The following is a 22,923-nucleotide window of genomic DNA, read 5'->3' on the forward strand; positions in this document are numbered from 1 at the left end:
CCCTGCCCCTCATCCCACCAATAGACAGGCCGAGTTCGCGCTCCCAGCGAGCACTGCGGCAGGCCGTCTCGCACTTCTCATTGGTTCTTGCGGCAGTCCCACCCCCCCCCGACGTCCTACTGGCGGAACTGCTTGTTGCTCCGGGGGGTGTGCGCACCCAGCCAGCTCCGGTGGACCCGCTTTGCGGACTGAACGCGTTGGGCAGCCGGCGCCCTGGAGGAGGCGAAGGCGGCGGAGGCGGCGGAGGCGGCGGAGGAGGAGGCTGCACGGCCCGAGGCGCCTGAGGACGATGAGGACGAAGAGGAGGCGCTGCCGCACTCCGAGGCGGTGGACGTGTTCCAGGAGGGTCTGGCCATGGTGGTGCAGGACCCGCTGCTCTGCGATCTACCGATCCAGGTGCTCGGGACAGGTCCCGGGGGTGATGGAGGCCGCTGTCCGGAGGCCTCTTAAGGCACCTCTGGGCGTAAAGTGGGGTCTTAACCAGGGCCGGGCCTAGAATGGGGCGAGCGAGGCTCTCGCCTTGGGCGCGGAATTTAAAAGGCCCCAAAAACACCCCCCAGTAGTCAGGATACAGGACATTTTAATATAGTAGAGCCCGGCCGGGGGTGGCTCAGCGGTTGAGCATCGACCTAGGACCCAGAAGATCCCGGTTCGATTCCCTGTCAGGGCACATGCCCCGGTTCCATCCCCAGTTGGGGGCGTGCAGGAGGAAGCCGATCAATGACTCTCTCATCACTGATGTTTCAACTCTCTCTCTCCCCCTCTCCCTTCATCTCTCTGAAATCAATAAAGATGTGTTTTTTAAAAAAAACAGTATAACTCAGGTTGTTGTAAAAAAGCGTATGGCAAACAAAATAATATAGACTAGGTCAGGCCCGACCGGCGTGGGTCAGCGGTTCCCGGTCAAGACACATGCCCGGGTTGCAGGCTCGATCCCCCCAGCAGGGGGCGTGCAGGAGGCAGCAGATAAATGACTCTTCATTGATGTTTCTCTCTCTCTCTCTCTAAAATCAATTAAAAAAAAGACTAGGTCAGTATTGCTGACTTTTCCCTTCTCAAGCTTCAGTGTTACTTTGTCCATCATGGAGTTTTTCAATTAACTTCTGTTTTCTTAAAAGTTGTATTACAATGTTTGTCATTGCACACCTGCCAAACCTTGTCCCAAGGCCCTGGCCTGGATCCTGGTTGGTGATCAGGGGCTCCCAGACTGAACTGACAAGCACAATGTTCCTCCTCCTACCCAGCCCCTGGGTGAGAGGATCCAGGGCTGTTCATCCTTGCCTGTTTCTATGTTCCTTTCTTCCTAGCCTCTGTCCACTTTGGACTTTAAATAGAAAATGTGGGTGGAAAATGAGACTGGGGTGCTGAAAAACTGGGAAGCCCTAGTATATAAGCAAGAATCCCTTCCCTTTCTTGTCCGTCATAAAATATGGCTTCACTCTTTGGATACTATCAGCTTCTTGTTGTTTGGAGTGGTAAAGAGCCAGGGCACTCACCTCCACCCTGGGTCTTTTCTAGGTTACTTTGGAAGAGGTCAATTCCCAAATAGCCCTGGAATATGGCCAAGCAATGACAGTCCGAGTGTGCAAGATGGATGGAGAAGTCATGCGTAAGTGCTGCCCTCCCTTCAGGCCATGCAGGCTGAGTTTCCACGGGCTAGTCAGTGGGATATTGATCGGCCATCCACAAGCCCACCGTGCGCGGACTTGAGCCTCAGGCAGAAACAGGCTTGACAGGGCTCCTGGGTTCCTCTCCCACCATCTGAAGCCGTGGCTGTGGGATCTTCTCTCATTCCCATCCCTTGTTGCAGCTGTGGTTGTCGTACAGAACGCCACAGTCCTGGATCTGAAGAAAGCCATCCAGAGATACGTGCAGCTCAGGCAGGAGCGCGAAGGGGGCATTCAGCACATCAGCTGGTAAGTGAAGCAGCGGCTCCTTGCAGCCCTCCCTGGGAGTTGGTGTGGGACTCCATGGGAGCACGCCGGACATGTGCTTTTTAATCAACTGGTCTCTGCTACAAAGTACTGACTGGAGTGATAAGCTAGCTCCCTGTCACAATCCTTCATACAGGGCGGGTACTTCTTGCCTAGGGGCTATGCACCGGGAGCCCTTCTCAAACACAGCTGTCGCACCCCAGCACTCAGCTCGCAGTTTGCCTGAATCCGTATTTTGCAGGTCCTATGTGTGGAGGACATACCATCTAATCTCTGCGGGAGAAAAGCTCACAGAGGACAGGAAAAAGCTCCGAGAGTAAGTTCAGGCCACATCTTGAGCTGCAGGGAGGCGTGTGGACTGTGACCTCTAGTTTCACATGCTCTGCCAGAGGGCTGCCCTCCCCCCCAGGAAGGAGGGATTTTCATTCAGTTCCTGGGGAATTGTGAGCCAGGAGAGTCCATGGCTAGACTGAGGCCCTCCTGCTGGGGGCGCTCCCTACTAGGAGAATGGGAGGCGGAGGAGCAGTGAGGGGCCTACTGCTTCTCACCAGTGGCAGTTCAGGGCCACACAGAGCCAGGAAGAGGGAAGAAGAGTGTGCATGGAAGTGAAAGGCTGCCTGCTGGCGCAGGATGTGTCTGTGGGAGGAAGGCCACTGCCCTTCCTTGCCTTCCTGAACACCACACTCCCACCTGCTCTTTCTTGGTTTCTCACAAGCCTCAGGTGAGGCGTCACAGACATAACCTTCTGTAGATTAGATACTTGACGCTTTTCCCTCTCTTTCAGTTATGGTATCCGGAATCGGGATGAGGTGTCCTTCATCAAAAAACTGAGGCAAAAATGAACCTCCAAACAAGGACAACTCTGTGCTGGTGGCCAAGCTCTTCCCCAGCAGGCCGAAGCCTTGGGTCACTGTCCCCTGTTCACAGAAGAGTGTTGAGGTGGACTCACCCAGCTGTGCACAACTGGGCCCTCGGGAGTAGGACTGGGTGAGCCAGTCAGTGCTCAAGACCTGAGCTTGACCCCTCCCTGGGTCCAAACACCCAAATTTTGTGGCAGATCCCACACAGCTGTGGGCCCGGCCCTGTGTACAGAATAAATCTCTTTGCTTCTTAGTTTCAAAAGTCAAAAAGCCACAGTACCTGGACACCAGGGCCTGGCGCAGCCCCATCATGAGGGAGGCAAGGGGCAGAGAATGGTGCAGGTGAGTCCTAAAGTCTAAGATGCCACATGACTCTGTTACTATGATCTCTCAGCAAGGAGAAAATAAAAGCAGAGCAGCTGGCTTTCTGTACCTGCTTGTGGAGAAACAAGAGCCTGTGTGCGAGCACAGCCATGGGCGGCCTCCAACCTCAGCCCATGGGGTTCATATACATCAGCACCTTCCCCGGCTCCTGGAAGGGGAGGTAGCCTGGGGCTGAAGTTGGAGCTGATGGCTGGGGTAATGGGGGCACTTGTAAGCGTGTGTGGGAAAATGTGACAGCTCATCCATGGGTCTGTGCCCATTGTGGCTGCCAGCCACTCTAAGGAGGGGGAGCAAGGGGAGTCCACCTGGCTTAGGGACTTCACTGGAGGGAGGTATTTTGGACACTTCCTGTCAGAAAGGAGGCGGCAGCTCTGGTCAAGTTAGTGGCAGCTAAAACGCTCCCAGTCCATTTATTGGCCACATGAGGTGGTCGTCAGGAGAGTAGTTAGAAGGTAATCACAGGAGCTAGTGTAATAAATGTCCAGAAGTATGAGAGGTTCCACAGCAGTGAGCAAGGCACCAGAGGTCGCTGTCCAGGAAACGGGCAGGATGCCCGCAGGGCTTGCCAACAGTCCCGTGGCTGCAAGGCTCAGGTGAGCGTCTGCCTGGCTCCAGTCTACTGGGGGCCCGTGGCCCCAGCGCCCACCAGCTCAGTGGAGCTGGGCGTCCAGCTCATACTTCTCGCAGAACTTGTCAGTGAAGGGGATGCAGGTGAGGAACTCGCACCACTCACAGCGGACGGGGTAGAAGTAGAAGAGGACCACCAGGCCAGCCAGGAGGCCCAGGAAGACCACCTGGAAGACGATGATCTGGCAGCGTTTGCGGTACAGGTCGAACCTGCCGAAGCTGATGTAGGGCAGGAAGGCAAAGGAGAGGAACAGGCCGCTGACGAAGCCCGAGATGTGGGCAAAGTTGTCAATCCAGGGCAGCAGCCCAAAGGTAAAGAGGAAGAGCACCACCGCCAACAGCTTGAAGAAGGCACGCCAGGGCCGAGCCAGGATCTGCCAGCTCTGGAAGAGCTCCACGAAGAGGCACGCCAGGATGCCAAACTGCGAGCCGGCCGGGCCCACCTGGAGGCAGTGGGGATGCTGAGCAGGACCCCTGGACCCACAGCCACCCCACCTCATGGCCCAGAGCACAGCAGGACTGAGGAGCCAAAGGAAGATGCTCCCGGGCAGGGACCTTGGGGCAGTCTTACCTCTGCCCGGTATGGCAAGAAAATGGCACTGGCTAGGTTACCGGTGACGCCACTCAGCAGGTAGATGATGGCTATGCGGTGCCAGCCCGCTAGCTTCTCCAGGTCCCGCAGGACAGTCATCTGGAAGCAGACGGACACCAGGCAGTGCAGGATGCTGTGGGGGGATGGGGCACTCAGCGGGGAAGGCCGCCCCGCCACCACCCTCTGGCCAGCCACTCCTGGGGTCCCTGAGGCCACCCAACCCGGCTCAGCCCATACGGTATCACTTGCCCAGCGTGCAAGAAGAGGGACAGCCACAGGCGGTAGAACTGGTCGGGCACCTCGGGGTTGAGGAAGGGCAGGAGCCCACACACGTCATCCATGCAGTGCACCTGTGCAGAGTGGCCTGTCAGCACTGTCCGGGGCTGGGGGGAGAGGGGAAGGACACACCCTGGAGGCCTACCTGAGAGCAGAGTGTGGCCTCCTCGTGGAAGTAGCCCCTCATGAAGTCACAGTACTCCCGGGAGGTGATCTCACACCTGGAAGGTCAAGCCAGGCTTGGGAAGGCTTGCAGAGGGGGGCTGCTGGGGCCCAAGGGCACAGGAGCCTGACTGCACCACCCAGGCCTAGGTTTCAGCCCCACCCGCCCATCTCTGTTGGCCCTGGATAAGCCCAGACCCTTTCTCACCCCACACCCCTGCATCTCTCAAGTTAAGTGGGGACATGGAAAAGGTCAGAGCCCTAGGACAATGCTCTGGGCCCAGGCACACCTACCTGCCCTTGGTGCCAATGCAGCAGGGCCGGCCTGTGATGACGCAGTCCATGTGGGGGTGGTTGGTGTGGTTCCCAGCGCTGCTTTTGGTGCAGATCTGGGTCACAAATGGGGATGGGTTGGGTCAGGGCCTCCTCCAACCCTGCGCCCCAACACCATGCTTGGGGGTTGGGCAAAGATGGACAGGCTCCTACAGTAGAAAACAGGCCTTGACTTCAAGGAAGCTACTGCACCCTAAGCCTCAGTTTTCCCATCTGTCAAATTGAAATGATGTCATTTGATCTCCCAAGTCTACCTGGTTTTCCTCAGAGAGGCAGGTGTTGGTGGAGGGACAGGCTAGGCAAAGGCCAGGGGCATTGCACCTGAAAACGGGGACCTCCTGGCATCACAAATGGGTGAGGTGTAGATTCTTCCCCCACATAATAAGGGTAACTCCCAAACCCCAACAATCTCTACCCCAGCTCACCGGCCACTTGGTGATGTCATCTGGCCACTCATGGGGGTCCTCAGAGGAGGGCTCATCACACACCCTGCATGAGCCCAGTATGTGGTCAGACCCTGGTTTGTGCCCTTAGCATTGGTACCCTTCCGCCCAACTCCGCAAGGGGAGCAGCTGTACCCTCTCCCCACACTACCCAGGGAGACATAGACAAAGCAAAGTAAGGGCGGGGCCAGCAGGACTGACCTGGGGTCCTGGTGACAGACAGAACCGAACTGCCTCTTGTGGCCGGCAAGGTCTGGGGCGCTGGGATGGAGAGGCCACTTCACCCACACTGCCAGCGTGGACTGTGGGAAGGCAGAGTCAGCCCCTGGCCAGAGCCCACCCCTCGCCCGGCACAGTCCCCAAAAGGCAGGAGTCAAAAGCAAAACTTTCACTGAGATCCTCCTGAGCCCACAACCCAAAATCTATAAATTTACCCTCCAGAAATGTGCGTGCATGTGGGAGATTCTATTGTAAGCTCAAGAGCATAATTCCTATTAGTGTAAAATTTAAAACAACCTGTGTCCAAAATCAGGGACTGGTATAAACTTTGGCATCTCCTCATAAAATGATGTAATAAAAACTTGAATCTTTTTTTTGTAATTGTTTAGTGGAAAAAATAAGGTAATACCAGTTGTGTAAATTTAAGACATGCCCCAAAACAAGACACAGAAAGCACACCCAGATCAAAGGCATCAATCGCATGGTTGTCTAACGGTTGTCTCTGGGTGAGACGGAGGGGTTGGGGACAGAAAGTAATGAACGTGATGTGAGGGCCTCGCACAGAGCGACGGTGCAACGTGCCAGGATCTAGGGCAAAGGATCACTCAGCCGGCTCCATCTAAAGTCTCAACATAACCACACCCGCGGCGCGGACAAGGGCCGAGCTGCGGGCAGGGGCACACACCGAGCACTCCTCCTCCGAGGTCTGCACGCAGCCCGACCGGTCGTTGCGCACGCAGCAGGCCGAGTGCTTCTCCCGCTCCCGTGCGGCATGGATGAAACTATGCACCTGCGGATCCTGGCGCATGCACGGCGAGAACTTGGCACCCAGGTGAATGAGAGCCTCCTGCAGGGAGCAGGGTGTGCAGCTGAGGCCCTGGTCCCCTGACAGCCGGGGGTCCTCACCCAACCGCCCTGCCAGGCCCCCCCCTCACCGAGCTGGGCCCAATCCAGAAGTTCTCCTGCTGTACATACTTGACATTCTCATAGACCCCACGGTTCCGCAGCACCTGAGAAGTTGGGGAGAGGGATCAGAAGCAGCCCACTCAGGCCCTCTCCCCCCAGAGTGCGCAGGAGGGTGTCCAGATCCCAGGTTTCACTGGTCTAGGCCCAGGAAGGGCTCCAGGGCTCACCGAGTCCACGGTCTCGTGCTGCGAGAAGCCCACAGGTGCGATCCCGTAGATGCACACAGCCAGAATGGTGACGAGCGAGTGCACGAAGGTGAGCCAGTAGGTGAAGAAGGGCCTGTGGGACGAAGCATCAGCACAGGTGGTGGCTCCAACCCAGAGCCGCCACCCCCAGCCCGGAGCCTTGCCTGCCGTAAGCTACGGCCCCTCCGTGCCTACCTGTGGTCATCCATGTCCTCGATCTGCCGTTTGACATAGCTGTCGATCCGCTTGCGGTAGGTGCGGTTGGTTAGCCGGCCCACCATGCCCAGCCCATAAGGCCGCTTCTCCCTGGCGAAGAACTTGCGCACCGGCATCGCGATGCGCTGGCCCCGCCGCTGCCCGGCCGCGCTCACCACCTCCTGGCGCAGCCGCACTTTGGGCTGCGAGGCCACGGTGCCACCCTCCTTCTGCTTGCGCCAGCCGCGTTCCAGGGGCCTGGGGGAAGGGGCACGGTCATCTCCCACCCCAGACCCCGTCCTGCTGCAGTCTGGCCCTGGCGGGACCAGGGCCACCTTCTGTCTCTGTCTTGCTCCCCCGCAGTGGTGAAGACACTGTGCACCCTCCTCACCAGTCAAGAGCAATCCTGAGCCCCTCCGAAGGTGGCAGGGAGGTGGGCCCAGACCTATGAGTGGTTCCCTGGCCTCCCGCTGAATTCTGTCCAGGCTGAGGGCTCTGGGGTTGCAGCCCCGTTCCACAGGTGGGCGGCTGAGACGCGAATGGTGCCCAGCCCCGGGTCCCCCAGCCGCAACAGCCAAGTGGACCCCTTCCCCTCAGCCCTCCAGGGCACCCTGCCTCGGGCCCAGCTGCTCCTGACCTGCACCCCCCTCTCTGCCCCCTCACCGCTGCCACTCACAGCATCAGGTGGCTGCGCTCCAGCTCCGTGCGGTCCAGCGCCCCGCCCGTGAGGTCCGCCTGGTCCGGGGCTTTCTCCCAGTCCTTGAGCGCTGCCTCTGACGGAGACTCGAACACCTCGTCTGGGTATGTGGACAGCTCCTCGTGAAGGACACCTTCCTGAGCAAACACACTCAGTCAGTGTGAAATACATAGACGGAGGGGCCTCGGGTGACACCCCTGTGCTCTTACCCGGGCAAAGAAGGAGGTGTCCAGCTCGTCGGGGAAGTCAACGGTGTCCTCCTCCAGGAAGCTGGCGGGAGTGAAGCTGCGGCGCTGCACCCGGCGCAACGTGCCATCCCTCACCGAGCGACCCTGCCGGCACGGAGGTGAGCATGTGGCAGGCAACCAGGTCAGCCCCACCCCCGCCCAGCCCCGGCACCCACCTTCACCAGAGCTGCAGCTGCCCGGAAGCTCATCTTGGCCACAGACTCACGCTTGCGCCTCCGAGGAAGCCGGTTGAAACCCGAGCGGGAGCTGGAGAAGGAGCACAGGGAGGCAGCACCGGGAGTGACGGGCGTGTGCGGGGTACTCAGGCCATCGGCGGTGTCATCCGCCATGCGGAAGGCCCGGCCCCGGGCCAGGGGGTCTATGATCTGGCAGAGGGGAGGAGACGCAGGAGTCGGGGGACTGGGTCATCACCCCAGAAGCTCCTTGCCCACCCCAACCCCACCATGAAGAACACAACGGGTACCTGGACAACTATGGGTACCACCCTCACCTGACTGCACCCAGAGGGGCCCCTCTCCCCATCTGTAGTGCCTTTATACTGCTGTTTACCCTGGGATGCTCTCCCATCCGGAGCTGGCCCCATGGTACAATCCCAGGACCCTGTCTGTCCCCTCCCCCCAGATCCCCTTTCCCAGAAAGTATCTTAAGTGTCTTCATGGGACCATCTGACCACCCTCCCAAACCATGAGCTCCGAGGAAGCTCCTCTGCTCAGGTTGGCTGTATCCCCAATCCCAGCCCAGGGGAGCAAAGTGAGAGGCCTTTGTGGGGCAGCAGGGGGCAGGCATACCTTTTGCATGCCCAGCTGGCATGGCCCAACATACAGCGGAGGGGGCGTCTCAGTGCTGGTCAGTGACACATTGTCCTGGCTGGGCAGGTCTAGCTCCCGGATGACCTGGGGCTTCAGCTTCCCATAGCGCTGGCTGCAGTGACGGATGCTCTTGCGCTGCCATTTCTGGGTGCTGTCACTGTCCTTGCTCACTCCAAACCAGTCAGCTGTGCCCCTGCCATGGAAGAGACTTAACAAGGGGAAGCCAGATCTCCACCCTCCCCAGCAGAGGCCCTCCTCCTGGGCAGCATGCTTCACCCCAGGCCTCTGGTCACTCCAGGGTCTGGGGTCCAGTGGGCTGTCCAGTTAAGAGGATGAATGGGTTCTGGCCCTGGCTACCCCCTAAACAATTAGCCAACTCCAAATTCCCACTAGAACTGCAGCTGATAGGCCTTGTCCAGGTGAATATTTTACCGAGGCTCACACCCCATCTCTGACACGGGGGTTGTGGGGAGACATTAACTCCAGAGACAGTGCTCAGAACTCAGCCCTTCGCACACCCACAGATTGCTTAGCCCTGGGCAGCAGCTTGACCTTGGACACCACAGAACTCAAGGAATAGGCACTGCAAGCCCAGGCAGGTTGCCCACAGCCCTTGGACATGCAAGCAAAAACACTGCCAACGCCTGCCGTTAGGAGCCCCAAGGAATGCAAACCGTGCTGGCAGCTCCCAAGAAGTCCCAAGCCATGCACACTCCAGCTAACGCTAGCACACTCACCCCCTACCCAAGGTACCTGAGCAGGGACCGAGAGAGAGACCGGCGCTGTGGGAGAGCCCTGCGGGCAGCAGGGGAACCCAAGAGGGGCAGAGTGTGGACACGCCCAAAGCGCACTTGTCGGCTGTTCAGGGACCAGAGCATTGGGGTGGAGGAGACAGAGAAGGAGAGAGCAAGAGCTGGAGGGAGCAGAGAACGGTGGTAGGCAAGAGGAGTCGGTCCCCAAGGCAGGAGGAGGGCAGGGTGACATGGGGAATGAGACCAAGGAGAAAGCTGAGACAGGAGGGGCCCTTGCCCCACTCGCAGCCTCAGTACCTAAAGGGGACCCTGTACGCCTGCCTCTGTCCCTGGCCCCAGCCCTCACCCCACGGAGCCGCCCGGGCCGTGTGCAGTACCTGCGGATGGTCTGGGTGATGGACGTCTGGCGATGCAGCACCGGCCGGCGGGGCTCGTGGTAGGGTGAGGGGACGTGGGCCGTCTCGGCCGGCATACTCACACTCCGCAGGAAAGCCTGGCGTCTCAGGGGCTGGGCAACAGGGTCATGGTGAGGGGGCTGGCCAGGCTGTGCCCACAGCCCATGCTGGCCAGGGCCTACCTGCAGGAAGCTGGGTTCCTCTGCCACAGGGGGCGCCACAGCTGGAATGTCCAGCTTCAGCCAGGGCGGCTTCTTGCGCTGCAGGCTGCTCGTGCTGTCCCTGCGGGCCTCGCTCATGGTTCCAGGTGCAGCAGGGCCGGCCTGGCGGGGGGGGGGGGGGGTTACTCAGTAACAGGGCTGACAGGTGTCTGAGGGTGCCTTGGGCCCCAACCCAGGAGAAAGGAGCAGCAGTGATAACCCCAACGGAGGCGCTCACGGCTCCCGATGATGACATCCCTCGTCCATCCTGGCCAACAATGCTGGGCACAGACTAGGTCCTCAGACAACACAAATTCATGTGACAAATATTGGAGCACCTATTATGAACCACTCCTAAGTGCTCGGGACACACTGGTGGAGAAACAAAGAAACTAAAAACAGACAAAATCCCCGCCTTCATGGAGCTTATAGTCCAGACAAACAATAAATCTGTAAGTAAGTAGACGTACTGTGTTAAAAGGTGCGAAGTTTAACGGACAAAAATCAGCACCTTACAGTTGCCGAGGGCAGTGATGCCCCCTTGTGAAGTGACATCTGAGCAAAGGTTTGAAAGAGGTGATCAAGGTAGCAAGGCCGGGGGCAGGCGTTGTTCCTGGCACAGGGAACCGGCAGAGCAGAGGTCGGAGTGAGCACGAGGGCACCGGCAGGCTGGGGAGCTCACCCATCCCTCACCCTCGAACCTCCACGCCATCCGCTCCAGAGACAGAGGGCTCACTATGTCCACAAGCGGGGCGTGTGAAGGCTCCATGTCACAGAGGAGTGGCCAATGTGACTTCCCAGGGTCTCACAGCGGTTACCACAATAGGACCTCCTGAAAACCACCTGGGCGCAGACACCCTCATGACCACCAGGGGGTGCCATGTGCCCAGAAATAGCAGCAAAGCAGCTCAGCCCAGGAAGTCTGCTTGTCCAGCAGCAAATCTAAGCATGAAACTGAACCCCAAATCTATCACTTAGGCACAGGGTAGAGCAGAGAGGCCAGGGTTTGATTTGGACCACCAGTGCCTGGCCATGTAACCTCGAGGCAAAGGTCAGGTGACCATGGCCTACCTGGCACTCTGTTTCCCCCCTTACAAAACATCACTTTCAGGACAGATCTGGAATCCCTTCCCAAAGAAGGACCACACAGGATCTGAAAACAGGATATCCAAGATTGGGAGGGCTCCCTGAGCGTAATGGGGGACATGGGTAACAGGAGAGTGGCGAAGCAATACTCAGGGCAGAGACCCCAAAATTCCTCGGCCTCCTCAAAGGGCTTCAGACCCAGACAGGTCTGTAACCCACCCACCAACACCCCTAGAAACAGCTTCCATGTCTGATCTTCCCTCCCAACTGCTTGGAGTTGAGAAATATAGAGAAAGCCCCACCCATACCTTAGAAATAAGGAAGCTGAGGCCTAGAGAAATATAGAAATATAGAGAAAGCCCCACCCATACCTTAGAAATAAGGAAGCTGAGGCCTAGAGAAGAGGTTTGATTTGCCCAAAGTCACATACTCAGGGTAGCATACTGGGGACAGGACTAGGATGCTGCTCATGGCTCCTACTGGACTTGCACAGACAGACCAGGGAAGGGCCAGGACTCTGCTCAGAGCAACTCTGGCTCTATAGTGACCTGGGAAAGTCCGAGGACATTTACTCCCACTCCACAGACCAGGGAAGGCACAGAGTGCTGAGCATAGCTCCTCCCACCCCTACACAGACCAGAGAGAGGCCCAGGACAGTTCTCACAGCTGCCACTAGTGCTATATAGACTAAAACTGGTCCTGGACACTGCTCACAACTCCTCCTGGCCCTATATCAACTGAGGCCCAGGCCAGGATGTGGCTGGCAGCTCCTACTGGCCTTATACCAAACAGGGCTGAGCCCAGAATACTCCTTGCAGTTCCTACTGGCTCTATACTGACCAGGGCCAGGGCCAGAGCACTGCTCACAGCTCCTATTACTCCTATAGTGACACTACTCACCACCCATACTCCTACTGGCCCTAGACCAGTTAGGGACAGTCCTGGGCACCGCTCACAGCTCCCACTTGCGCTACACCAAAAAGGAACAGGCTTGGTGGGAAGGAGTCCTTCTGGGATGCCTTCTCCTGGCTCTTACCCCATCCCTTATGGTCCAGCCTCTTCTCTAAGCTGACTATGCACCCAGGGGTCTTTCCATTCACACAGCCCCCTCGGAGCCAAGCCCCTGTCCCCCGCCCCCGGTCTGATTCAGGGCAAGGACTGAAGGCAGCACTTGTTCGCACATCGCTGGCAATCTCTTCTGGGCACACTGCCCATGCTGATCCCCACAATGTGGGGTCAGGTGGAAGGTCCCTGCAGGGGGACGGAGGCAGGCAGGGTCAAGGTGGGGCAGTGTCTGACATGAAGGCATCCTGAGAATGGGTCTCTCTGGGATCTCAGCCAGGAGACCAGCACTCATCCAGCTCACACCACAGACCCAGCCCAGGCCGGTGTGTCCCCTGACATGGTCAGCAGTCACCAGCCCTCCTCACAGGTCATATAGATTTTAACATTCCCCCTGCTGGAAAGGAAGTGACCAGGAAGGACAGCTCTGGGTCTCCAGCACTAGTGGTGGAATTGCAGACAGTATCAGGCACGCTGGGGAGAGAGACAGCAGTCGGACAGGGGCTTCCAGACCCTGCAGTGCTGGGACGGCATTCCCAGTGTACCCTCCAAGCCATGGTCAGGCCCCGCCTGCCAGGTGGGGATCCAGGTGATGTGACCCCCGCAATTGTGCTGGACCCTGGGGGACCTTGTGGGTGAGGGACCAGATGGGATGGGGACCCCCTTAGCATTTCAGATGGGGCGGCTATGCTGCTTCAGTCTGTCCCTGCCACCCAACCACCATGCGCCTCATGTAGCCTCAGTATTCTCTCCTGGAAGACAGGCCAATGCTTCTGGTGGAGCCATTGTGAGGTCCAGAGAGGAACAGGGCCAAAGAGTGGCAGCTGGGGCCACTGCTGGGAATCTGCAGGCTGGGGGCTGGGGACTGGCCTCTCCGCGAGCCTCCCCAGGCATGCCCAGCACTCCTAGGTGACATCAGCTGGTTCTCCGCTCAGCAGTACAAGGAACCTTTGCCAGCTGACTGATTCGCTCACCCCACCACACACATCCATGGCTTTCCATGGCTCCCACTGTCCCGGCCTCTCCTGACACCAGGTTCCCTCCCATCTCGGGGCCCTGTCCCTGCACATGCCTAATACCAAACCGCCAAGGTGTTCCAGGACCCAAAGCCTATCAGGCTGCCCCACCTGACAGGCACTCCCAGCCCTGGACTCCCCTAGCACAGCTCGGGACTTCACCCACATGCATGCTGTCCTGTCACTGCCAGGTCCACAGTGCCCAGGAAGGCCTGCTCCAGAGCCACTACCTGGTAAATACTGGTCACTTTGGAGCACAGGCTTGCAGGGCTGATCCCCATGATCTGGGTGATGGGGGATTCCTGAGATGACCCTTCAACTGGGTCTGGGAGGAGGACCTTACCCTATGCCCAGGTCAGGGCAAGAACAGCACAAGCAAAGAGGTGGGAGGAGGGTGGTAAGCGTGCACAGGGAGCTGGACAGGCCCACAGTCCGTCCAGGAACACAAGAGCCACTCAGCTCATGATGGAGGCACAGGCTCCCTGCCTGTACACCCAGATGTCCTGGTGTCCCTCACCTCCCCCGAATCCCTCCTGCATTTGGGGCAGAGGCAGGAGAGAGCTCTGTAACCCACGCAGCTCCAGGATGCCCAGCCTGCCCTACCCCTGTGTGCCCAGTTCCCCATCTGGGCCTCAAGTGTGTGGGATTCAAAAGGGGGGCTCCACACTAGGACCCAAGGGTGTGGGGGAGGGGCAGGCCCAGGCTGGACAAAAAGTCTGGGCCGGGGAGGGGCGCAGTGCCCATCCAGAGGAGACAGTAGCTCAGTGTCCAGGCCTGCCCCAGGCGTACAGTGGGCTCTTGTTCCCAGACAGCCCCTCGTGGTGGAAATCCCAACAGCATCTCCGCTCTGCTGACCCCTCAGCACAGGGAGAAACCGCAGCCCAGGGAGGGCCTGCCTGTCTAGTCACACAGCATCTGAGTCACTCTAGCAGCATCCACAGCTGCCCACCCAGGGCCCAGCCAGCAGGAGACACCCAAAAGGGCATCTGGCAGTAAAGTGAGGATTACTGACAAAGCAAATGCCAATGGTGGGGACCCAACCCAGCAAGGGGGCACAAAATGACACTGCACCCCAGGGAGCTGCACCCCGGGCACTTCAAACAGCTCAGGATGAGTACAAGGCAAGATTCTAGATGAGGCTGAGGGGCAAGGGCCCCAGAGTCACAGGACCACTGGAGCTGCTTTAAGCAGCAGCAAGGGGGGGTGGGAGGGAGCTGCTGCAGCTATCAGGGCAGGGGGCTGGGTGGGGAGCAGGGGCAGGGGCCCACTGGCCCAGGTTCCTGCTCTGGGGCTGACTGGGGACCCTTTAGGATGACACTGTGCAAGGGTGCAGGAGGGGCCAGGAAGCAGGTGCCAGTGAGGGCGGCCAGGGCCCACAGTAGTTCCTGCCACATAGTACGTGCTCAAGAAGCAGAAAGGCGGGTGATGCCTGCCAGCTGCGGGGAGCAACCTGAGGAAGGCAGCTGAAGCAAGGGAGAGAGCGCGGCGGGATAAGCGGGTCCAAGAGCGTGTGCCAGAAGCAGGAGCCATGGGGGGGCGGGGGTGCTGAGGACAGAACCCTTCAGAGATGCCCTGTTTTGGGAAGATGGGCCAAGAGGCAGGAGGAGACTGGGGAGAAGTTCTGGCCTGCCCAGGCGTGGCCAGCGGCCATGCCGGTAAGAAGCTGGATCCTCAGGTGTGAGCAGTAGCCACCACTGCACTCACAGGACGACGCCGGCAGGGGTAGCTGAAGGCCAAGTGGACCGCCTGGCCCCAGGAGCAGACCTGCCAAGCCTGGGTTCCCTGTCCTGCCCAGCCAGGGAACCACCCACCACTGAGGTCAACCGGAGCAATGGCCCCACCCCAGGGCACTTGCCCCAACGTGTCCCCAGCTCACCTGAGCATGCTCCCAGGAGAAGCCAGCTCCTCCAACCTCCCTACCAGAGCCCTGATCTCTAACCCTCAGTCTTCTGTTTGACCCTAATCTAATGTCCAACCCAGATCTCCCTTGGGAGAGGGGAACATCGGCTGTCTGGCAGCCTAGAATCCAGCCCTTTTCCACCACCTGCTACTGTGCTACTGGCAAAGTGAAAGTCACCTGTCTGGGCTTCTTTGCCCCATCTGTAAATGGGAAGGATATTGGCCAGGCCCTCAACCCTCCTCAACCCTCCCAGGTACCCCTCTATTTTTCTGTGGAAGAAATGACGTTCAGAATAGAGCCAAGCAGGCCTGAGACCTGGCCAATGACCTGCAAGATGCCCTCTACCCATCAGAAGGAGTACACATCAAATCCCTGCCTCCCCATGTCACCCACCACACGCTGTCACCCCAGAGGAGCATGCAGAGGGCAAACAACAAGTCTTCCTGCTATAGGGGGCCTTGAAAGTGCAGGGACCTGGCCTGGGAGGGTGGTACACAGGGTAAGAAAGGGAGCACTAGCCCTGGGGAGGAGGCACTGTCCAAAGGCTCAGCAGGTACATAAGGCCCAGGGGTTGCCAATGGCCAGAATCAAAGCCCCTAACCCCACTGTGTCTAACAGAAGCAGATATACCCCCAGGTTGGGGAGCCCCAAGGCTCAGAGAGGTCAAAGGACCTACCTGCCCATGCCACAGTCAGCAAGGGGGTAGGATCAGAGGCATGGCTATAGCAAATTCTGGGTGTGACAATCTGGGGTCTAACTGGATCTCAGGAGTTAGGTGAAATCAGCCCTTCAAACTGCAGAGGGAAAGGGCCATATCCCATCAACACGTCTGGTCACCAGTCAGAGCCCCCGCAGTGCCCGACTCCACACACACTCTCTCTGGTGCCCAGACACCCTCAGGGCTTAGTAACACCCCCCTAGGAGACGCCGGCTGCTGAGTAGTGCTGCAGAGGCCCACAAGGGAAACCAAGTCCCTGAAGTCCATTACCAGAGCAAAAATGGCTTCAATCATCACAATCCTGACACACCTGCCTCAACCCGAAGACCCTTGACTGAGCCACTGAATTATCACAAGCCTTGGAAGGAGTCCTCTGTGTCCATCTTACAGATAAGGAAACTGAGGTCACTGAGCCTCCAAGAGGGTTAAAGCCTTGGCCACTGCCCAGGAGCTGGGGTGCAAAGGCTCTGTGTGTTTGTCTAGCTGGCCCTGGCCACAGCCCCAAGGTAAGGGTTCCTCAGGGTGTGCAGGGCTGTCAGGCCCCTCTGGGCCCTCACTCCACCCTCTCCAACCCAGGCATCTCAGTTCAGGGAGGAAGAAGTCACCCTCAAACACACCCAACCCAGAAACCAGGCAGAAGCCAAAGAATCTGATCCTTGGACAGAAAGTCGATCCTGTCACAGACACCAGTGTTGGGAAACTGGAGCAGGCACAGAAGGGCCCCTCACATCCAGGGAGAACAGCAAGGGGGGGGGGGGGGCTGAGCAGCAATTGGAGCTGAGAAGACCCTAAGAGGAACGCTGAAAGGCAGAGGAGACCTGAGTGATTCCCTCTGAACCAAGGGTGCCCCTAGAATGCACGCTCCCCAGGGCAGAGGTTTGTGTGGCCAGCACACTGGGCTGGATGAGGAGTGTTGGTCACAGCAACGCTCCAGCACTGCAGCCCTTGGTCAGCCCATCTGTGCAATGGGAGTGGATCAGCCAGTGTAGGCTGCTTAAAGGGGCTGGGAAGGGGCCTGGGGCCTGACACCTTCAATCTACGGCCACTTGACTCCTGCACCCCCCTATTGGCCTCTGTCCAGTTCTTAGGGAAAAGGAAGACACAGATTGCTCAGAACGACTCCTGGTGGCAGGGGGCTCAGCCTCAGGAAACCCTCGGACCCCAGCCAGCTGCTTGGTTCCCTAGCTTTCACTCAATCTCTGGGTGGGGGACAGGGGGCTGAGGCTGGTTCCATTGGGGTGGAGAGAACCCAGCATCTAGCTGGGCCAAACCTGAAAAGCCAGTTTCATCCTGAATCTTCTCTGCCAGGAAGTCCCAAGGTGGGGGGTGAGGGCCTTTCCTAGCAGGAGCTAGGGCTTCTAGACCCAGGCCCCGCCCATCCAGACAGACACACACACACACACACACACAGCCTGAAGCTGTGCACACACGAGAAGGAACTCTGGTCAGGACCATCTGGGCCTTGGGCAGACACCGCTGGGGGAATCCCCTGCCCATTCCCCATGCAGCCCCACAGACATGCCTCCAGCAGGTCAGACAGCCAGCTCCCACTCCCTGCCCTTAGGAGCTGGGGTCCCTCTATCTACCCAGCCAAGAGAAGGCCTGGTTCAAGGCACCCTGTAGTTTCTCTTGGCCACTGAACACGGGGGGGGGGGGGGGGAGGGGGGGGTGTCCTTTGGAAGTAGCTCCCATAGCCCTGCAGTTTCAGTGTTTACTGATGGGGGACAGGGGTCAGTCTCCATCCCTAGCTCCACAGCTACTGCCGTAAGTGCTGATGATTGCCATCCCCAGGGAGCACCGCTGGAACAGGGGTGATCCCAAGTTCCACCCTCGGAGCTGGAGTTTCAGCTTGGAGACACCACCCACCGGCGGTGGCCGGGAAAGAGAACATCAGGTGGGGGAGGGTACAACTCAGAGGAGCCCGGAGACAACCCCGGACTCCGCGCCCTCCCGCTCCCAGGACCCTCAGCTGTTGGGCGGGGGCTGGAGCCGAGCTGTCCGGCCTGGTCAGCCCGCTGGGACGTGCTAATCCGGCCACAGGCTATTTTTGCGGTGCGCCGGGTTTGGAATCCGGCGCTGGGCCGCCTCCGCGGGCTGCTCGGGAAACTCCGGTCAGGAGAGTCCGGGCGCCTCGGGCGGGCGCCGGCCCGAACCCCGGGCCCTGGAACCCGAACCCGCCCCGGCTCCGGCCGCTTCGCGCGGCTCCGGCCGCAGCGCGCTGAGGACCGGCCCCGGCCCGGACCAGCCCGGGACCCGCCCGGCCCGCGGCGCCCCGCGCCCTCCCGGCGCGCTCACTCACCGCCGCCGCCGGCACCCGGGGGTCCTCGGGGTGCGGAGGGCCTCGGGGGGGCTGCCACCGCCGCCGGGAGGGCTCCCGAGCCGCGTCCCGCCCGCACGCCCGCTCGTTCGTCCGGCCCGCCCGCCCGCCGGGAATGCCAGGGAGCGAGGGGCGTGTGCGCCGGGGGCGGGCCGGCCGGAGGGGGCGGCCGCACTGACTCAGGGCTCAGGAATGCGCGCGGCCCGCCCGGCCGGGCCGAGTCACCTCCTCCGGGAAGGCAGCCGAGCGCGCTCTCCCCGTGCGTGGCTGCGGCTGCGGGGACACCTGTGGCTGGGGTCGTGAGCGCCGCGGCTGAGTAGAGAGGACCTGGTGGCCCAGCTGGACGGAGCCTGACGGTCAACTGCAGACCCGGGCTTCTCAGCCTGTCCCTCACTCCAGAGTGACTCCCGACTATTCCGCCTCGACCTGTGCTTGGGGCGAGGGGGGTAGTCCCTGGATGTCCTGTAGAGCAGACCGCGAACCTCCCCCAAAGGCGCACACTGACAAGTCCCTTACCTAGACTCCCCTAGTCTCACGTGAGCACCCCCACTTACTCTGCACACATTCACTCACACACACTCGTATTCATGCGCTTACACAGTCATGCTCACATATTCATTCACACACACCTGTTTACACACATATACACACCTATTCATACACACAGTTATACACTTTCATGCCCACTCACACATTTACACGTGCACACATAACACAATTTTACACTGCCATTCGTGTTTACACACCCATGCACACTCACTGAAGGCAGGATCAGAGCAGTTACCCCTTCCCCAGGCCGCTGTGCTCCCCACCCCTGGAAACCCCGCTCTCCCAGCAGGTACTCCCAGGCCACCCTGAGCCTACAGCTCCTAAAGCCCTTGGAGCAGAGGCAGCACAGTGTCTGGCATCCACGCTGCTCTTCCCTTTCAGAGCTCACCAACCACCCTGGGGGGCTCATCCCTACACTGAGTTGGACACAAAATGGCCCATCTGATCCTAGGCTGAGTCTGCAGCTGGGGCTGCTGGTGGGAGTTTCCCAGCATTCTTCTCTCCTGACATTGAAGGAGTCTGTGAGTCCTACTCACCCAGAGAAAGGCCACAGAATGGGGGAAGGGTACCAATAGCGGGGTACAAGCAGGAGCTGTGCGTGGTGGAGGGACACAGGCCTCCCCTGGATGGTTGACACAGTGGTCTCCCTCTTTACCTCGGAGAAAACAGAACTGAGGCCACGGGTATCCTAAGGGCCCTTCCACCAGATGTCAGAATACTTTGGGCACATGAGGCCCAGCCCCTCAAGCCTCAGAGGGCCCACAAATGTGTTCTCAGGCCCTTTGCTGGTCTGGGACCAGATAGAACTCTCCCTCTCTGTGCCCAATGTCTGACTGCAGACAACAAGCCGGTCCATGGCTACACAGAAAATGAAGTTGCCAACGTAAGGCAGCAGCCAACTTACAGGTTGGCCTGGAGCCTGGGCAAGGAACAGATCCTCTGATTGTCTCCCCCTCGTCCATACCGTGGAACAGAGCGGTGCCTGCGCACACTCAGGTCCTCTATGAACACAGGTATATCAACATGATTCTTAGGTACACGGGCACAATGAAAGCTTTGGAGGGGCTAGACGGGTCTCCTTCACAAGTGGAGGGTGGGTGACTACAGGTGCATTGGGGACACAGGGCAAGAAGGAGGCTCCCCATGCTGATGCCCAGGGCTCCTACAGCCCACACATGCCAACCTTCCCTTGCCAGGCTCTCAGCCAGACAGGACAGTCTCTCCATGCCCAGCATTCTTGACCCCTGCCAGGGATAAATAGGCCCTGCCCACCTGGATGCCCAGACTGGGCTGGCAGGGTGTATAGCAGTATCTTCTCTGGAGTCCAGGGCCTGGGCTCACCTCCAAAGCATGCCATGGCTGGGCATCCAGTACTGGCAGATCCCTTCCTGCAATGGATGCTGCAGGGTGCCACCCAGGCTCGCTCCATGACCCAGACATTCATCCACAGCTGCCAGGAGCACCAGCTATAGGTGGCTCACTGCTGAGAACCCCCCAGAGGAGTCACTTTTAGTGGACAAGAGCTGCCTTGCCCAAAATTATGCTCCCTCTCCAGAGAAGGTGGTCTATGTGTCCAGTGACAGGTAAATAGCCTCCCCCTCATTCGGGTTACCTCCAAAAGACCCTTCAGTTCCCAAGCTCCAGTGGATCCCCGGCAGCCTCTGTTGAAAACCCTTGCTCCTCACAGGTATTGCTCCCAAAGGCATCCCCAGTATACCCTGGCAGGCAAAACCCAGGGACCCCAGGTTCTCTGCCCACCCTGGTCTCCTGCGCAAGGACCCTGGTATCAGGATAGTGTGAGCAGAGAAGGAACAACACATGTGTGCTCAGGCCTGGGCCTGATCCACCCAGACACATATATGCGAGTATATGTGCTCTGCCTCACATATGCCCCACTGCCTTATGCCCTGGTGGAGAAGCCCCCTACATGGAAATCATGCTCCCAGTGCTTCTAGTCCCTCTTCATCCAGGCCTGGAAAATGGAAATCAGCTGCAACTGCCTACCATGTGGGTGGATGACAGGGGATGGGTGAGTGCCTGGCCCACCCACATGGATGTGCACTTGACTCTAGGACCTGAGGGTTTGGGAGCCCTGACCAGTAGAAGGAGTCCCTGCCAGCCACTCTGAAATCCTCAGCTCAGCAGGCCAGTCCCTGGGCTGAGGGGGCGGGGGGCGGGACGGGTAGGCTGCCCGGGGGGCCTGGATGAGCACAGGACCAGCCCCTGGCTATTTGGGGAGGTGGCCGAAATGGGCCAGGCCAGCCAGGGGCCTGAAGTCACTAGCTATTTCTGAGACAGCTGCCCCTCCCCATGTCTCAGGGGATGGCGAGGGGTCCGGTGAGTACCTGGGCCCAGGGCCCAGCTGCACTGGCAGCACCCCCGGGAAGGGAGGGTGCAGCCCACACAATCCTCCCTCCGCTGCCCTCTCTACCCAAGGAGGCTCTGACCCCCCCACCTGTCAACTCTCCCTTCAAGGTGACAGCCCTCCCTATATCCCTACCTTAGAGAGGACACTGAGCCAGAGCTGGGGCTGGAGCTCAGGCCTCTGTGGCTGATAGAGCGGCTATCCTTTCTCTCAAGGCTCTGGTGACTGATGGCCCCTCCACGGGCAAGGAGCTGGCCCAGCAGGGCACAGAGCAGCTCACCCCAGCGCTGATCCTTTTGAGAGTGTCGAGGATGTCCTCATCTCCATCTTCCACTGACATCCTCCAACATGCCTGTCCCAGCCCAGCACAGGGCACACTGGGGACAGAGAAGGCCCCAGGCCCCTCCTCCCGCCTAGCACCACCTTCTCTCACTCCCAGCCAGCCTTCCCTGCAGGCCACAGTGGGAATGCTTAACCCACCACTTCCAGCCTGCGGTGGGGCCTCAGACCACAAACCAGGAAGTGGGGGGGCCGTAGGGGGAGCCCCCCCTTGCAGAGGTTGCGCAAGCCCCTGCCAGAACATCTGGAGAAGTGGGTTGCTGGCCCTGGCCCTGCCTCCTCCTCCTGGGAGCCAGAGCTGCTCCCAAGCCTCCCTCTCCTCATCCTCAAGACAGGCATAAAACACCCCTCTGGGAATGCATGGACTCCCATGATTTCTGCAAGGACCATGCACCATTTGTGAAATAAGAATAAAAATTAACACAAAACAGCACTCACCCTGCCCCTGCCCTCACCAGGGGGATGAAGCCTAGCTGGAGCCTTAGTTTCCCTGCAAAGTGAGGAAACAGAAGCAGGGATGGGGGAAGGGAGGAGGAAAGGGGGGCTGGGCACACAAGAAGGCTGGAAGGGGGACTCATTGTTGGGTGGAATGGCTGCAGGGGTTGAGGAGGAAAAGAAAGAAAGGGTGGGAGTCACAGCCAGGCCTGCTTTACAAGCCTGGGTTTGTGACACACTGCCCACCCCCGGAAGCAGCACTAGTGCCACAAACTGCTGGGTGGTTTCCAGCAGGCTGGAAGGCTGCTGCCCCTCCCTCCCCAGGAAGTCCTGGTTGGGGCCCTGGAGTGAGAGTGGGAGGCTGGAGGGATGGAGTTCAGCCCCTGGGCTGGTCAGAAGAGGAACAGTTGGCGACCAGGGTCCTCTCAGCTGGACTTGCCCTAAGACCAGGTGCCATGCTCATCTGAGGGCCCCAGTCACCACATGATCCATCCAGCACCCCCACTCCATCTGACATCATCCTATGCCCAGTTGCTCTCCCAGGCCCTGTGGATATCACTTTTGAGGGCCAGGGCTTTCCCAGGACAGGGTTGGGTTGGATAGGGGTTGGGACTGTGCCTGCCACCGCAGGGGGGTCCTGAAGACATTCAGATAAACCCTAAAGTGACAGAGTGGAAGGGTGGCTCTGTTGGGTGTTCCCTCCTCAGGGAAATTCCCCCAGTACAACCCTGCGCCTGAACAGCGGCCACCCACAGCCCTTCCTTTCTCTGCACCAGGCACTGCCCTCCCCAGATTCCCCTTCCCCCTCCCTCTGGGGGCACAAATCCGACCTGAGAGATTATAGGCAGGGTGGGCAGTT

The 22,923-nt window shown here is 59.3% G+C and overlaps 2 protein-coding genes across 4 annotated transcripts; one reads left to right on the top strand and one right to left on the bottom strand.

Moving 5' to 3' along the window:
• Positions 1 to 110: 110 nt before the first annotated feature.
• On the top strand, positions 111 to 6,202 carry SNRNP25 (small nuclear ribonucleoprotein U11/U12 subunit 25). Its single transcript, XM_081133479.1, has 5 exons — positions 111 to 396; positions 1,519 to 1,609; positions 1,811 to 1,916; positions 2,176 to 2,250; positions 2,719 to 6,202. Exons 1-5 carry the CDS (start codon positions 355 to 357, stop codon positions 2,774 to 2,776), a joined length of 372 nt encoding a protein of 123 aa, XP_080989605.1. The 5' UTR covers positions 111 to 354; the 3' UTR covers positions 2,777 to 6,202.
• RHBDF1 (rhomboid 5 homolog 1) lies at positions 3,554 to 21,698 on the bottom strand. 3 transcript variants are annotated; one of them, XM_081133476.1, is made up of 19 exons: positions 21,571 to 21,698; positions 10,260 to 10,400; positions 10,060 to 10,190; positions 9,684 to 9,788; positions 8,910 to 9,123; positions 8,277 to 8,486; positions 8,083 to 8,205; positions 7,853 to 8,010; positions 7,177 to 7,434; positions 6,964 to 7,075; positions 6,766 to 6,840; positions 6,516 to 6,677; positions 5,813 to 5,913; positions 5,594 to 5,657; positions 5,130 to 5,224; positions 4,819 to 4,894; positions 4,647 to 4,747; positions 4,377 to 4,530; positions 3,554 to 4,248 (listed from the first exon to the last, which is right to left on the bottom strand). In XM_081133476.1, the coding sequence occupies exons 1-19, from the start codon at positions 21,628 to 21,630 to the stop codon at positions 3,829 to 3,831; spliced, it is 2,760 nt and encodes a 919-aa protein (XP_080989602.1). In that variant the 5' UTR covers positions 21,631 to 21,698; the 3' UTR covers positions 3,554 to 3,828. The 3 variants fall into 3 exon arrangements, with proteins under 3 accessions (XP_080989602.1, XP_080989603.1, XP_080989604.1); XM_081133477.1 differs by lacking the exon at positions 21,571 to 21,698 and adding an exon at positions 18,359 to 18,465; XM_081133478.1 differs by lacking the exon at positions 9,684 to 9,788 and having other exon boundaries at positions 21,426 to 21,659.
• Between the last annotated feature and the right edge of the window lie 1,225 nt (positions 21,699 to 22,923).

The sequence above is a fragment of the Miniopterus schreibersii genome (assembly GCF_964146895.1).
Source record: "Miniopterus schreibersii genome assembly, chromosome: 3".
NCBI classification, from domain to species: Eukaryota; Metazoa; Chordata; class Mammalia; order Chiroptera; family Miniopteridae; genus Miniopterus; species Miniopterus schreibersii.